Source organism: Rhamphochromis sp. 'chilingali', assembly GCF_963969265.1.
Source record: "Rhamphochromis sp. 'chilingali' genome assembly, chromosome: 1".
NCBI classification, from domain to species: domain Eukaryota; kingdom Metazoa; phylum Chordata; class Actinopteri; order Cichliformes; family Cichlidae; genus Rhamphochromis; species Rhamphochromis sp. 'chilingali'.
In genome coordinates, this window is record NC_137929.1 from 11854945 (window position 1) to 11870684 (window position 15740).

Here is a 15740-nt window from a genome sequence, read left to right on the forward strand (position 1 = left end):
TGACCGAGTTAAGATCCGGTGGGACTTCCAGATACGGGCAAACTGGTGATGGCTAACCAAGCAGACAGTAGTACCCATAGTGATGCAACTATACCAAATAACAGCAACATCAGGAAAAAGGAACATGAGAAGCTTGAGAAGTACCAAGGGTTGAAAGAAGAACTTGAAAAGATGTGGAGGATGAAGGTAACAGGAGTATTGCACTGTTGCACTTGGTGGACCCAAGCTAGGCGAGTGGCTTCAGCATATCTCAGGAACAACACCTGCAGTCTGTGGCCTGGGTGTTACATGTCCTGTAAATGTTGGCTTGCTGTGCTTCTTAGTATAAAAGGTCTATCATTAAGACATGAGAGGAGTCAGACATAATGAAGCTGCAGCCCTGGTAGCGGTGTGAGAGCAACAATTAAAAAAACAGAAATTAAATGGTAAGTAATCTTGCAAATGTTGTGTAAGCTCAGTAAGCCACAGGGCTTAGATGCACTGTTTTACCTTCACCTTGACATTGAAACCCATGATTAAACCTGAGGTTATCTGCTAAGCTTGTAATTGTGCGATTAGTAGGGTACATGCCTCTGACTGTGCACACAAAAACATTCATTATGCTTTCTTTTTACATGCAGAATATTTGCCATGAGGGACAATCTGGGATCCAGAAAATGTTTTCGATTCCTTAATGTTAATTATAGGCCTATAAACTGATGTCACTTAACCGTGATCAAGACCGTGTCAAGAGTATTATCTCCATCAGTCATTCACAGCAATGTTAATTGTTCTTTGCTCTTGGGGCAAAAACCCGAATCAAAGGGATGTTTTCAACTGATAAGGTTTGTGGGGTTCCCACGTGTCACATGGGAAATAGCTCCACACATGACTCTGCTTACGATCAGCAACTGCAATCCAATATACTGTAACTATGAGAGGTGATACAAGAAGTAGTTCCTACCATCAATCAGTTCGACAATCCAAATAATATGATTACTTTCCACTGTGTTCCTGTTAATAAATGAATTCACACTGAATTTGTTTCTCTCTCTCGTAAAGCATTTGTTTCAGCTCTTCTTCGTTTTGACGATCTGTAGTTAGTTCTCAGTTTTTGTGCTTTTTAGTTTTGTTTAGCACATTTTCCATTTTGATACTTTGCTTTTTACTGTTAAGCTGGCTGATATTTTGACAACATAAGGTCATTCAGCAAGTTCAGCTTTGAATATTTCAGATATTTTTAAGCATTTCAGGCATTCACAGCATCCACATTGCATTTTACGACAATGTGCTTTATTAGGCCTATTTATGGGCCTTATTACTACTGCACATGTTCATGTTTGTCATATTTCTGAATTCATTATTGATTGATTTAAAGTATATTGAAAAGACAATCACTATGTCCTTCTTAGTGGTTTACTCTTTGTGCACGACTCTTGTTTAACAAATGTAGTATTGCCTGTGAGAAATTAACCTTTTTGTTATTTCCTGTTATTTCTGTATCTGTCAGACAAATCTAATGGCCCAGCAGTTAATGCCCCATAAAGAGCTGTAATTACAAGGAGAACAGTACTATAGTACCACTGTTACCTCAATTTGTATTTGTGTGTGTGTTGGAAACCATGATGGCTCGAGTGTAATTAAAAAAGGAAGTGGGGGCCATTGTGCAGAACAGCCAGCAAACCCACGAGTGGCCTTACATACACCCCATGTGAAGCACGAAACCCCGTCAAAACCACGAGTGTGTGAGTGACGTGCTGCATGAAGGCATGGGTAGGAGGGAGGGCTGGGACAGGTAAGACTGGGAGGTAGAGTACAGTGAACGACTGGTTCAGTAGGCTCCCTTTATACCCCACAACCCGTGATAGCAGGGAGAAGGCCGGCCCGGGGCCAGCGTGTCAACGCCCCGGAGCACCACAGAGTCTGTGGCAGCACCCATCGCACCACCACAAAGAGTGGAGTGTGCAGACGAGTTCCAAGACCTGGGTCACAACATGAGACATCCACTCAGTTACACAAGACACACTGTGAAGGAACGAGACATAGACAAGTTGTAACATTTATAGTTTCATTACACCATGTGGACTACACCTCAGCTAGCTCCGTGACATAACAAGTTATACATGTGTAATTACCTCCTTTGGCATGAAGACAGGGGGTGTGGTCAAGTTGGGCGCCACTGGAAACAAAAAGCTAAGCTAACAGAAGAGTTAGTAACGGTTTGACTCATGTGCATGTGATTCTTTAAACATAAAGTTTTCATTCAATAAGATGATAACAGGACTTGCTGGTGATGTTCAACAACAATTTGGCAACATCAAAAAGCAGCCATGTTGCTACAATGTGTCAAACCAGAGCTGTGAATGACTGAGGTTAAAAGAAATATGACGAGTTGAGATCTAAAAAATAGGCTGGTGATGAACAGAAATGGCATCCATCCACTGTAGCAGAGATCACAGCGAGCTGAGTCCCTGTGTCTGAACATGATGAAGTAGAATAGCTGGTGTTTTGTTTTTTACAACTGCAAACAATTAGAAGCAAGCAAACCATTTATTTATACAGCACTTTCAGAACGACTCCCAGCTAAACACAAAGTGCTGTACACTTCACACAGAAATGATACATTGAATAAGTAAAAATTAATTAATTAATTAATTAAAATAAAGATAAAAATATAAAAAAATAAGATGATAATTAAAATGACATTTAAAACAATAAAATGAGCACTTTAGATTAAAACGACAAAATCAGGGTCATGCTGTGTCATATGCCAAAGAGTAAAAATGGGTTTTAAGACGTGTTTCACAAGTGGACAGTGAAGGGGCCTCTCTGATGTGCTGGGGCAGCTTGTTCCACAGATTAGGAGCAGCAGTAGAGAAGGCCCCGCCCCCTCTTGGACCTGGGTGCCTCCAGGAGCAGCTGGTCAGCTGGCCTGAGAAACCTGGGGTCTGAGTAAGGATGCAGAAGCTCAGAGAGGTAAGGTGGGGCAAGACTGTTTAAACATTTAATAACAAACATAAGAATTTTAAAATGAACTCTACGATGTACAGGCAGCCGATGGAGTGACGCGAGGATGGGAGTTATGAGCTCTCTTTTACGAGTTCTGGTTAAAAGGCGTGCAGCAGCATTTTGGAGCAGCTGCAGACGAGAGAGAAGACACCGACTAACTCCAAAATACAGACGTCACAGTAATCCAAACGAGATGAAGTAAAAGCATGGATTACTGTTCAAAATGTGACCTGGATAAATTAGGTCTTAGCTTTGCCAAACGCCTTAAATGATAAAAACTGGACTTGACAGTAGCCCTAATTTGAGTGTCCAACTTCACTGTCCATCCTAAAACCCAGGTTTGTAACAACAGGTTTAAGATACTCTGCCAGGGGTCATGATTCACAACAGGAAGTCATTTACTATTCAGCAACTGAAGGTTTTTAAGATAAAACCACAGGATTGCAATCTGTGGCTTTAAAAGAAAATCAAACAAAAACAGACTTTCTCAGTTTGTTGCCCCTAATAAGGCGTTTAAACACTGCTGATATTGTTGTGTTCTCACTGACTTTGTGACCAATAAGCCACTTTAATCGAGTCCTTTGGTAAAATGTATCATGCCAGGTATTGAAATGGAACTTTTTTATTTTGCTATTATGTATTTGTTTCCTTACTTTTAATTTATCATTATTTATCTCAACTTCACCTTTAACCTTGTTTTTTTTATTTATTGTTTTATATTATTATCACTATTTTATCTTCTTTTTACTTTCTTACTACATTATTTTGTTGTTTGTTCTTCTTACTTAATTATTTGATGAAAAAATTGTTGATATTTGTTTGTACTTTGTTATTACTCTGGTTTCTATATTAATTGATTGTTGGAGCTTAATCCTAAGATTTTTATTTTCATTTATGTGTTTATTATTCCTTTGTCGCCTTGCTGTGATGTAATTGGCCTTCAAGTTTCTCTAATATGGTTAATCATAGTTAATTTATAATTTCTTACTTTTTGACACAAGGCCAAGGATTTGGGGCCCTGTGGGGGAAAACATCCAACTTTGGGCCCCAGAACTTTAATATTGTAAACCATGCTGACTCTAAACATATGATACTGTGCAGAAATTGATCAAAATTTTGCTTCAATGTTTTGATTTTGTGCAAAACTGATGAGATATCTGCAAGTCTTTTTTTTTTTTTTTTTTACATTTTAATGTTTTTAATAATAACATTATTAGATATATGATGTAGAGATATAGAGAAATTAAAAAGAAATTAAAAGTTACACTAAGTTAACACTCAGATATGTAGTGGCATTTTAAACCATTAATCACAGAATGAATAAATGTGTGGCACCTCGCATCGTGCATTATCAGCATCACACGTTATGCTCCAGACAGCGGGGAAGACAACACTTAAATAACCTGATGTTAAATATGAAAACGTGTTGCTATAGAGGATGTTCACGGATTACTAAAATACGACAAATTAACATTTGAAAAACTCATAAATTGCAATTGAAAAGTGTGGCGCAGTTTGCGCACCATGAATGATGCAAGCTGTTTGAAAATTAATAACTACTTCAACAAAACTTAAAATCTAAAATAAAACAATAAATCATCCTTTTTCTTCCTCTCAGGTTGTGGGTCAGCAGCAGGGAAGCCATCGGCTCCAGGTTATCTGTGGAAACATCGAGGTGTTCAAGGGCAGCCGATAGATGTTATCTCTCCAGTGCGTCCCAGGTCTATCCTGGGGCCTCCTCTGGGTAGGACATGCCTGGTCAGAAGACCTTACCCAGGAGGTGACAGCCTAGTGTCCTTTGAACTTAGGGGAGTTGCGGCTCTACTCTGCCCCCTCCGAATGGCTGAGCTCCTGACACTCTAAGGGAGAAGCCCGTCCACCTTCATTTCAGCAACTTTTTCAGTAGCGTTTACAAAACGATCAGGCTTAGATTAACAGATGTATGTTGTTTTCAACAATGCTGCGCTAACTGCTGGCAGACGGCTGCATAACGTTTAGGACAAAATAATTGAAATAATTAAGTATTGGCAAATATGACTTAAATGATCCTTTGGATATCTTTTTAAAATGTAATTTTCCAAGGGGCCGCCTGCAATTAGACACGTTTCTAGTGTCCAGTTGTCTCTTTTAGGTTAATCATTTCTGTCTTTTTTTTAATCTTAAAAAAAAAGACTAATAGATTGTTCTGCTGTTTTCTAGGGATCCTGTCAATCATGGACCCTTTTCTCCCTCTGGCGCCCCCTGGCTGTACTGTTTACCAGCTGCATCCTACATGGATGCGAGCAGCAGTCTGGCTATTAGAAGGCTGACACAGGAAAAAAAAGATAAAGACACGTTGTTTTCAACACAATTTATTTTACATACTCTCCATACACTTCATATTCCGTGTGAAGCCTTGGTATGTACTATTGCAAGTTGCTTTCAGCTTATCATGTCAGCACACACAGTCTTTAGTCAGCAGGTCCTTAGTCAATCTGCCCGCACTGAATTCCCTCAGCTTCAATCAACGGGCCCCTGGAAGATGAGTTTGATGTGGCCCTGCTCTCCTGTCAACCAGGTACCACAGAAAGGGCAGGCAGCATGAAAGGCATGAGTGCCGTGGGGCAATGGGATTTGGCTCCATCCTGCTACTGTCTTTTCTGAGCAAACATGACCACAGGGGCAGAAAGCATGAGTGGGTGGCCCAGCGTCCAGGTACAATCCCCCCTCACAGCCCAACCACAAGGGCACGTAGGGGCCTACTCTTCGACACATAGGGCACTCCCTCTCACCTGTGCCGGCAGGTGCTGTGCCTCCGGGGCCGGGGGGCCCTTTTTCTTTCCGGTAGCCCCAGTTGTGGTAGCCGTGTACGTGACCGCAGTTGACATAAACCCAGGGTTGCTTCTTGTCAACAATCTCGCGCTGGGCCAGGCTGGGGAAGGCCAGCGTGTTGAAGCCCACAGGACACTGAGGCCTCGCAGCGTTCAGCTCCTGTCGAAGGCACTCCAGCTGTTTGAGAGTAGGAGTATGCCGCAATCCGGGGGGGGTCCTCCACAGCAAGGTTGCTCCACACAGATCAATCAGTGAACCATCCTGGAGTGTGTTTGACTCATTTTCAACCTTCAGAGCAGAACAGAAAAAGGAAAATGTGAGTGTAGATATGAAGCAAGGAAAGCATCATTATCAGAAACTGAACCAGGCAAAATCATTTTTCGTATTCCTGGAATTTTGGGAATTTTCTTAAACTAGAAAAACTCTTACACTTCTATGCCACCACACAATGGGTTCAAGGGTTCAAGGTTCAAGGGATGTAGCAATCTATGGAGTGTACAGCATTGGAGCAGCGGTCCCCAATCCCCGGGTTGGGGACCAGTACCGGTCTGTGAGTTGTTTGTACCGGTCTGTGAGAGTTGAGGCTCGGGTGTGAAATTAGGGTTTTCAGGATTTTATCATCTTTTCCTGTGTTGTAGTTGTGTGTCTTATTTTGAAAGAAATATTTACACGTTACCATAGCGACCAAAAAGCATTATGATGTTGCTCTCAGTGTTGTTGGCGCATTTCAGGAGGAAGCTGCTAATAAAGTTACACAGTGAATTCAGATTTATTATTATATTTACAAAGTACCACAGTTTTTGTCTCGGTCATATCATGTTGTTGCATTTATCCGCGACACCTTAAAGGCCGCTCCGTAAAAAAATTGTCTGACATTAAACCGTGGCGTAGAAAAGGTTGGAGACCGCTGATGTGTAGAACCAGACAGCAGCTTTGTTTGTTTATGTCTCGACGAAGCAACAAGTCAGCAGATGTCTGAACACAGGCAGAAAAAAAATATTCAGTCACATTTAAATTTATTTACTCAAAAGACAAAGAAAACTCAGTGTTTATGCATTTATTGTTTTTATATTTGCATCTTTCTTTCAATGCGCTAAGAATAAATACTTCCTAGTTTGACTATTTCCATTATTTCTAATGCTGCTCTAAGGTCACCGTCCTTAAGCTGCAGTTCGTCTTTGACTGCTTTACTTAACTTGTACACCTTCTGTGATCATTTCGATTATTAGATTAGCTTTTATATTAGATTATTTAGATTTAGATTATTCAGCAGGCCCCAGAAATGGACTGAAAAATAAGATTTCATTCATCATTACAGGATGGTGTGCAGCCAACAGCTTGAATGTTTCAAACAAAGGAAGTAGTGGTGAATTATGACACTGTGTTAGTCCAGCTTTGGTCTATTTCCTCAGAACGTTTTTCTTTGTAAATCAGCTGAAACTGTTACTGGAGTTAAAATCATCCACATGCTGGGAAAAACTGGATGTTTATCCTGGGCCAAGAAATGTTTGTATAAAGTCAACCAAGACCTAAATTTAAGTTTAGTTTAGTTTAAGTCGAGTTCGTTATTCGACTCGATATTTCTGTAATAACAGAGAAACCAACCAAATCATTGCCTCCTAATTAAATGTCAGAGAGACTGTGCTGTACGACTGTATACCGAGTATACTGACATTTTTCTTTTCTTTTGTTTGGTCCTTGTGGCTACGGGCCTTTACATGGGCTTTACATTATTGCACGGTTTAAAGAATAGCGTGCAGTTTAACTGCAGCTCAGAATCCCATTTAAAGAATTGCACTCAAACACACATCAGGAGCTAATACTGCTGAGAGGACGTCTTTCCTCCTTTTTGAAATATTAATAAAAAAAACATAACAGGATCTTTAAATACAGACTCTTTAAATACAGACTCTTTAAATACAGTTATTCGTAGCTTTTGATATTGTTTAGCTTTGCAGTCTGTGATGAATCAATCATCAAAAGAAAGCCCTGCAATTTTAAGTCAGGCTCAGTAGTTTGGACACTTGTATCCACATGAAGTCTGCATGAAACACATCAGCTGCTTTCTTACCAGTTTTCCTCTCTGCTGGGCTGAGCGTGTCTCCCTCAGTGCAAAGACATTGCCACAGACTGAGATTTCTCTCCAGACCCCAGGAGCCGGCTCAGACACAAACTCGCCCGCTGGGTGCATGACCAGCACACCATTGGTAGTCAGACCATCCATCAGGCCGTCTGATGTTCTCCATTTGGCAGCCCGCTCCTTAGATTCCCCACATGGACACACACAGAGCAGGCAGATAGTCACTAACGTGAAGACTGTGAGGTGCTGGAGGCCGTTGTTAGAGATGGTTAGTAAGGAAGCAGCTATGGCTGCGTTTGCCTTCTGCTAGCTCAGTGTAGACCAGTGCACTGACTAAAGCACAGAGATGCTGGCTTTGATGATGACTTTGAAAAGCACACTAAGAGTTCCTAACTTAAAACTATTTTACATACAATAAAAATAACCTTTATTAAGCATAAAGGGCTGCGTTCCTCATTCTGACTGTAATTTAGCTTAGAAAGGCTTTTGTGGACTTGAAAACAAAATATTTCTGTTTATTTTTCACTAAAAACATCACAGTAAGATGCATGAAACAGGTCGTAGATCATTTTTAACCTAATGTAAATTTATCCCAATACAAACTATGATCAGGTCTCTGTTTCATATTTCGTGGACTTTCATAATTTTCTATTTACACAGGTTAGTGTCATTGGGCCTCATTTATATTTACAGTGCATAATCTGGCTAAAAACAGACAGAAATGAAGAGTGTACCAAAGTAAATCAAGCTCTTTCTCCTTTCACCCCACACAGCGCTTACATAAAGCTCCTCACCTATTGGCATCCAGCCTTTACGTCACTGCCACAGTCGGCTGTTGTCAAAGCTGCGCTTGTTTCACAGCTCATCAGAAACTAGGGGTGCGTTCCAAAAGTACCTCCTGTGTCCTATTCCTAACCTCTTTTAGTGGCTAGGAGAATCAATATGGACTTAGGAAAAGAGAACAGCCAGATGTTACGCCAGATGTCCGCTGTGTTGAAAGTAAAATATAGAATAGAATAAAATAGAATAGGCCTTTATTGGGTGCTCCACACCAGTTGCTTTGGCCTCTGTCACATTCTGTACACACAGGACAGTCTGAGTGAAGGTCTCCAGCTCCTGCTCTCCAAAGATGGACCAGTCTGTGAGATCAACACAGTCCTAGAGCTGGAGGAGAGCATGGCCATGTTTTAATGACCCAGGTGTTTGGAGGGGTTTGTTTCCTTAGGGGGTGCAGGCAGGGATACAGTAGGTGGACTACAAAATGTGCACACTTGCCACAGCGTGTTCTAACAACAGTGTTTTATGGAGGTAAATAAAACACAGAACAGCCTGTGAAAAATATTACTTTAATATAAATGTTGGCATTTTAAAGAAAAAGTAACATTTAGGGCCTGATTTATGCCTGACTTAGACTTCTGCAGGAAATCTACTTATGATGTAACCTTCCTTCAGTTGTTGCTGCGTCGACCAAACCTGCAGTTACAGTTCTGGTGAAGTGCACTTCGGGTTAAGTGGACGGTCAGGACGCAGGGTTGTGATGTTGTAAGTTACCATGTAGATTCTACACTATGTCCATCCGTTTAAATATATTAGTTATCCCTGATCTCATCTTATCATATCTCAAATGTTATCTTTAATTAAAAGTGACTTTTATTATTGTAGATGTCAGATTATGTTACGTTGTCCTTTTTCCTCCTGTGTCTGCTCTTTCTGCTCTTCCAAAGACAGACGACCAGGAAGCCTGCAGGACCCGAGGGCGTGTCCCCCTCCTGCCTGAAAGTCTGTGCTGATCAACCATTTTCAGCTGCATCTTTAACTGGTCTCTGGATTTGTATCCATCATCCCAAAGAAATCCACCATGATACGATTAAATGACTACAGGCCTGGCGCCCTGACGTTTGTGGTTATGAAGTCTTTTGAAAGAGTGGTGTTGAGCCACCTGAGGGACATCACAGACCCCCTGTTTGTCCAGTTTGCCTACTGGGCAAACAGACTGGCCAAGGATGCAGGACTATGTCCTGCAACACCTCGACCAACCTGGGATATAAGCCATTATGTCTTGGCCTTCAGGTTAACCTTTAATCCTCCACTGAAAGCTCCCCAGTTTACTGTGCCCGTCTCCACCTATCAGTGGATCACCAGCTTCCTGTTGGACAGGCAGCAGCAGGTGAGGCTGAGGAGCATTTCAGCCTGTCCCAGGGGTGTGCTCTCTCCCTGCTGCTCTTCTCCCTCTACACTAATGACTGCGCCTCCGGAGAGCCATCTATCATTCTCCTGAAGTTAGTGGCTGACGCCAGCATCATTGTTCTGATCCAGAATGGTGACGAGTCTGTGTACCGATGGGAGGTGGACTGGTGCAGTCAGAAGTAGGGATGGGTATCGTTTAGGTTTTATCCGATACCGGTGCCAAATCGGTACTTTTGAAACGGTGCCGGTGCTCAAACTGGTGCTTAAAGAATGGAGAACACAAACTTTGTCCAAAAACCTCTCATGTTCAGCTGTTTTTTGTAAAAAGATAACAATGTTAGCCTTTTCTGCAGCTATGGGGCATATATGGTATCACTCTCGGCTGGAAGCAGTGCTTAAACAATGGAAAAAACACAAACTTTGTCCTAAACCTCTCATGTTTAACTGTTTTCCTCTTTTTCTTTGGTCATTTTAGCCTTTTTGGCCAGTGTGAAGGGAGTATCTGCCATCAAACAAGAAGACAGCAGCATGTAGCTATGATGATGTTTGCTAGTTCACCTTACATGCATTAATGTAATAACGTGGTTAGCCTACTCAACGTAAATTACACTCGAACAACATTAAGCTACTCACGCAGAGAAGAACGGCTGCTGCTGCATCATCATCCGTCATCCTTTCTGCTACACTGGCAGGGCTAGGGGCCAGGACTCTTCGTGTTTTTGGGGGATGTTGCATAACAGCCAACCCACCCGCAGTAGAGGTGCACAGTGTGAGGTCTCGCAGCAAGCTATCAAATACGGCGCATTTCTGGGCTTTAAAAAAAACGCTATGCGTCGCCAGGTGTTTCATCGGATTTGAGGTGTTACCTCCTTTGACAGTATCACAGTATCAGCTTAAAGCACTTGTTGCTGCTGAGTTTGTATATTTTGCTGTGAAGTACAGCCAGACTTTTGACCGCTTCGCCTTGGGCATTTTTAATCTGTAGCTCTGCTCTAACAGAACGTACGTACCTGGCCCTGCCTACTATCCTCGGAAACGTAAAATGATTGGCTAGAAGTGTATCACAGCTCAGGAAAAAAAGCACCGAAATAAATGTGCGCTGCTTTTCGGTCTGGTTACCACCGTTTATGTCAGAACCGGTGCCATCATGGCACCGGACACCGGTACCCATCCCTAGTCAGAAGTACTTGGAGCTGAGCCTGTTCAAGACTGTGGAGATGACCATGGACTTTCTGAGAAACCTTCCCACCATCATCGTCTTATCATCCTCAAAAATACTCTCACTTCAGATTCCTGGGATCTGCCTTTACACACAATCTGGTCCTCACATATAGAGTCTGTCGGGATGAAGGCCCAGCAGAGGTTGTACGCACTGCAACTCGGAGTTCAACCTGCCACAGGAGCTGCTGTTCCTCTGCTACACTGTCATCATATATGAGACCATTAACAGGTGCCTGTGCCACTTTTGTTTTAACTATGTTGTTTATTTCTTGTTTATTTGTATTCTTTATCACCTGCTGTAACACAACAATTTCCCCGTGGGATGAATAAACTCTCTCTCTCTATCTAGCTGGTCGAGTCAATACAAACTAAATTAAATGACTGTAGATTTCTTTCCTTCATAATATTTTCAGGTCCACAATCAACAGCCGCTTCATGAATGTAAATATGCACAACAACAAGGCGCAAACTAGGTGTTACACTCAAAACAGGAAGGCCAAATTAGACTGTGGTGGGGCGTGGCCTGTGGTGCCGTGCAGGGAGGGCGGGCGCACCTGCACGGCATCCTTAATCACGCCCAGTTAAAAACACGGGGACTCAGGTTGGGGTGTTGTGATGTAAATAAAATAGCTCAAAACACTGATCCCTGGACCCGCTGTGCCTTATTCACTCCACATAGACGTTGCCAGAAAACATTTAAAGCCTCCTTAGGCTTGGAAAAAAAATTCTTTGGACAGATGAAACAAACTTGTACCACAATGATGGAGAAGGATAGGAAGTAGATTCAGATTCATACATCTTCATCTGCCAAACACAGTGGAGACAGTGTTATGACATGGATCGTCTCCAAAGGTTGATCCTGTTCATCTGGACGTAGCGTTTTGTGGGAGAAACGTTTCGTCATCACCAGGTGACTCCTTCAGTCTCAGCTGACTGCAGCTTTCAATCTTATAAACAGGACATTTGCATAATGATGAAACCAGCCCACTGAAGGAACAATGGGCTGGGAGGTCAGTTCCTTAATCTTAATTATGCAGATTCTCATGACCACTGATCAACAACCACTGATCTTTTGGAGATTTACTTACCTGGATGATTGAGCGTGCATCATCATAACATGGATTGTATGGCTGACAGTGAAACTAGATTCAGTGTTTATGTTACTGCTGATTAAAGAAGCAGGATGAATTCTGAAGTGTGCAGGGCTATAATCTCTGGTCAGGCTTTGCTAAATGCTAAAAAGGTGCTTTAAGTGACTTTGAATGTGGCACGTTGGTCGGTGCCAGAAGTGTTTGGTCTAATTATTTCTGAAACTGCTGACCTGCACATCCATCTCCGCTTACAGAGAAATGAGAAAAAATCCAGTTAGCAGCAATACTGGCTGAAAATATCTTGTTGATGCCAGAGGTCAGACGGGACTAACCACACAGCTTTGATCTGACGGAAAGGCAACAGTAACAAACAACAAAGCTGCTAAATATGAATGAAAAGACAACATCTGCTCCGTACAATATTATACATCTGTCTGTGTAAAACGCTTTGAGTGCTCAGAGTAGAAAAGCAGTCCAGAAATTTAGTTCTGATAGCCACGTTGTCAGGGCTGTCAATCTTATTATCATTCCTCGGTACTCTTAGCACAGAGGTGTCACATTTTAAATTGTCCCCCCCTGCTTCTGCTACGGTTCTTAAGATTATCAACATTTAGAAAGGAAGGAATATTTCAAATACCATACGGGAACTAACAGCCGGAGGCTAATTTGAAAAAATATCCCCAGATAGCTCATATCTGGGTTTATATATTGTAGAAGTCAGATTTCCCACCAACTGTCTCAGACTTGCAGTTAATTTAGAATTAATTAAGTTAACATGCATATCTTTGAGGGTGAGAACACACCCAGAGATATAAAAAGTGGTTTAGTTGGTGAACTTATCCACAGGTTTGCAGACTACGTGTTTAGGGAGTCAAAGGCACCAGTGTCTGATGAGTCCGGAGTAGAAAACTGTTGTATGTAACCATAACATGTATAGATTATTTCATTTGGTGAGTACAGTATTATAAAAAATGAAGAAAAGCCTGCAAGCTAGTTCAGGCAAACTACTTGCTATACTGTCTCTTCCTGTCACATCCGAAAACAAATGGTGTTCAAATGCAGGATTTCACTTAGCGCAGAGAGACTGTAACTGTTTCAGAAACCTCCTTTAAACCTAGTATTAGTTACTAGTTACTGATGAAGGGAAAAGCAGAAGGACACTATGTTGCTTTTCAATACTTTAGCCTGGCTGACAAAGAGTCGCAGCACGTTTGAGCATCGTTTTGCTTTAGCAGTAGTGATGACTTCAGTAACTTTGTAACCACGGCCGTCTCGAGTCACACATCTGTTAACAAGTCAAACTGCTTCAGAAACTGCTGATACTTTACAGACCACTTCTCTCCCGTTGATCTCTCTGGGCTACTTTATGCAGACTGCCGCTAAATGCACAAGACCCCATCCCTGTAAAACTCTTTAAAAAAGTTCTGCCTCTAAATAAAGCGGAGATGAGTTTGTTGTTATTAATAAGTTAGGTACCACAGGTTTATAAGGTAGATATAATTAAGCTGTTTGAAAAAGTTGATCTAAATGGGCTCTGTGATCGTTTGCATAATTTCAGTCAGGATTCACAGCGCAGAAACAACACAGTGATCTTGGTATCAGACAGTGGACTGATATCTGTGCTTGGCCCAACAGACCTTATTGCAGCTCTCAATACTTTACATGGGACAGAGCCTTTAACTCTCTGTCCCATGAGACCAGCCACAGGAGAGGAGAAAGACGTCCTCTCCACTTTTAAATGCAGGATTTAAACTTCCCACTATTATAGTCAGACCATTCATGCTGCAAAATATGCTGCTGCTGCCCTGCATCACTGTCTGCTGATGTTGTCTGCAGGGAGTGATGAACTCAGCTGTAAGACACTAAACACAGCACCGAATATTAATTTGGATCAGAAATGTTATAATATGTGATCTGTTTACTGACTAAAGATTAAACACATGACCAAAGTCTCTTTCATAACTCATGAGTAACAACTCCCACACACACACACACACGCACGCACGCACGCACGCACGCACGCACGCACGCACGCACGCACACACACACCCCTTCACGTTTTCATGCAGCTCCATCACATGAACAGACATGCATTCTTGCAGCTCTGATGTCACACGTGGGTGGAACAACCACATCCCTTCTGTCAAACTACCGTGGTTGCTATGGTTACCAGTGGCGCGTACCAAGCGATGCCTGTCACCCACGTGGGAGGGAACACTCACCCCCAGGAAGATGTTCTTGGAAGAGTCAAAGCCAGCGGCGTAGATGCGAGCGGTGTAGGGAGCGCTGCGCTCACACATGATGCGGCAGGCGTATCGTGAGATGGTGCTCTGAACTGATTGGCCTCCGCCCTCCCCCACCGCACCCCCAACTTGACCACTGCTGCCGGCTGTGTCCGTCACCACAAAATCAATCATGCTTTCTGTGGACCGGCCAATCTGAGAGAACCGAGAGAGAGAGGGCCCACTGAGACCATACAAAGACATGCTGAGCACAAACACTCCAGTGCAGTCTTATTGTGCATGTTTTAGAAATATGTGCAATTATTTGCATACAAGCATCAGTCGGGTGAAGAATCCTAGAAGATAATCATATGTTCCAGCTGATTTTTTCTTTCTTCAGTTTCTGTCAGCTGTGTGATTTTAGTAAAACTTTATAGACCTCACTGTGTAAAGGAAGAACAGGCCAACAACCTGGCCCTACAATAATAGCAAGACTGAATTGATTTACTTAGTTGCCAGGCAGATGTGGAAAGTGTAACACCAGCACAAAGATGATTATTCTGAAAAATGGTGAGACCTGGATTAACCAATAAGAATGGGTCCATACGTTTTGAATGGCAGAAGCCAGTTTTCAGTAACATTTGACCAAATACATAAAGTAGTACAACACTTGTGATTAGTGATTTCACTTTGACCGCTCTGAGTAGAAAAGCACCACACGAGAACCAATCAAGTCCATGTACAACGGACACGCCTCTGTGTTTACTATGTGGTGCTGCATTTTGACTATCAACAAAGTGAGAGTCAACGAACAAAATGCTTTCGAGCCTGGCTCGTGCATGTTTTAATTATAAAAAGAACAATGTGTGACAGGAACAGTATTTTAATAGTTACTGGAACCAGGCTGTACCAAACAAAAGGTCCCTGTAAAACATGCTGACTTTTTTTGTGTATCATCCAGACGGAGCAGGGACTCCACTCATGGATCTGACCCTTAAATAGAGAACAGTGGAGCCCTGGCTTTGTTTGGGTCTTCTTCATACGAGAAGGTGGCTGGAAAACAACTGCTGCTGGTTTTACAGCTTTATGTTGATCTACAACAACTGCTTTAAAGTCTGAAGCAGAAAAACACAAAATATT

The 15740-nt window shown here is 42.1% G+C and overlaps 1 protein-coding gene across 13 annotated transcripts in view; it reads right to left on the bottom strand.

Moving 5' to 3' along the window:
- Positions 1–5306: 5306 nt before the first annotated feature.
- The window catches only part of peli3 (pellino E3 ubiquitin protein ligase family member 3), a 42135-nt gene continuing 31701 nt past the window's right edge, over positions 5307–15740 (bottom strand). For 12 of the 13 annotated variants that reach the window (XM_080905861.1, XM_080905858.1, XM_080905853.1 and 9 more), the window contains 3 exons: positions 14601–14816; positions 7871–8059; positions 5308–6087 (listed from right to left, as the gene is read on the bottom strand). In XM_080905861.1, coding sequence (XP_080761987.1) covers positions 5488–6087; positions 7871–8059; positions 14601–14816 — 1005 coding nt within the window. In that variant the 3' untranslated portion in view covers positions 5308–5487. Of the gene's footprint in view, positions 6088–7870; positions 8060–14600; positions 14817–15740 lie in introns of all 13 variants that reach the window. The other variant, XM_080905850.1, reaches the window with a different exon arrangement.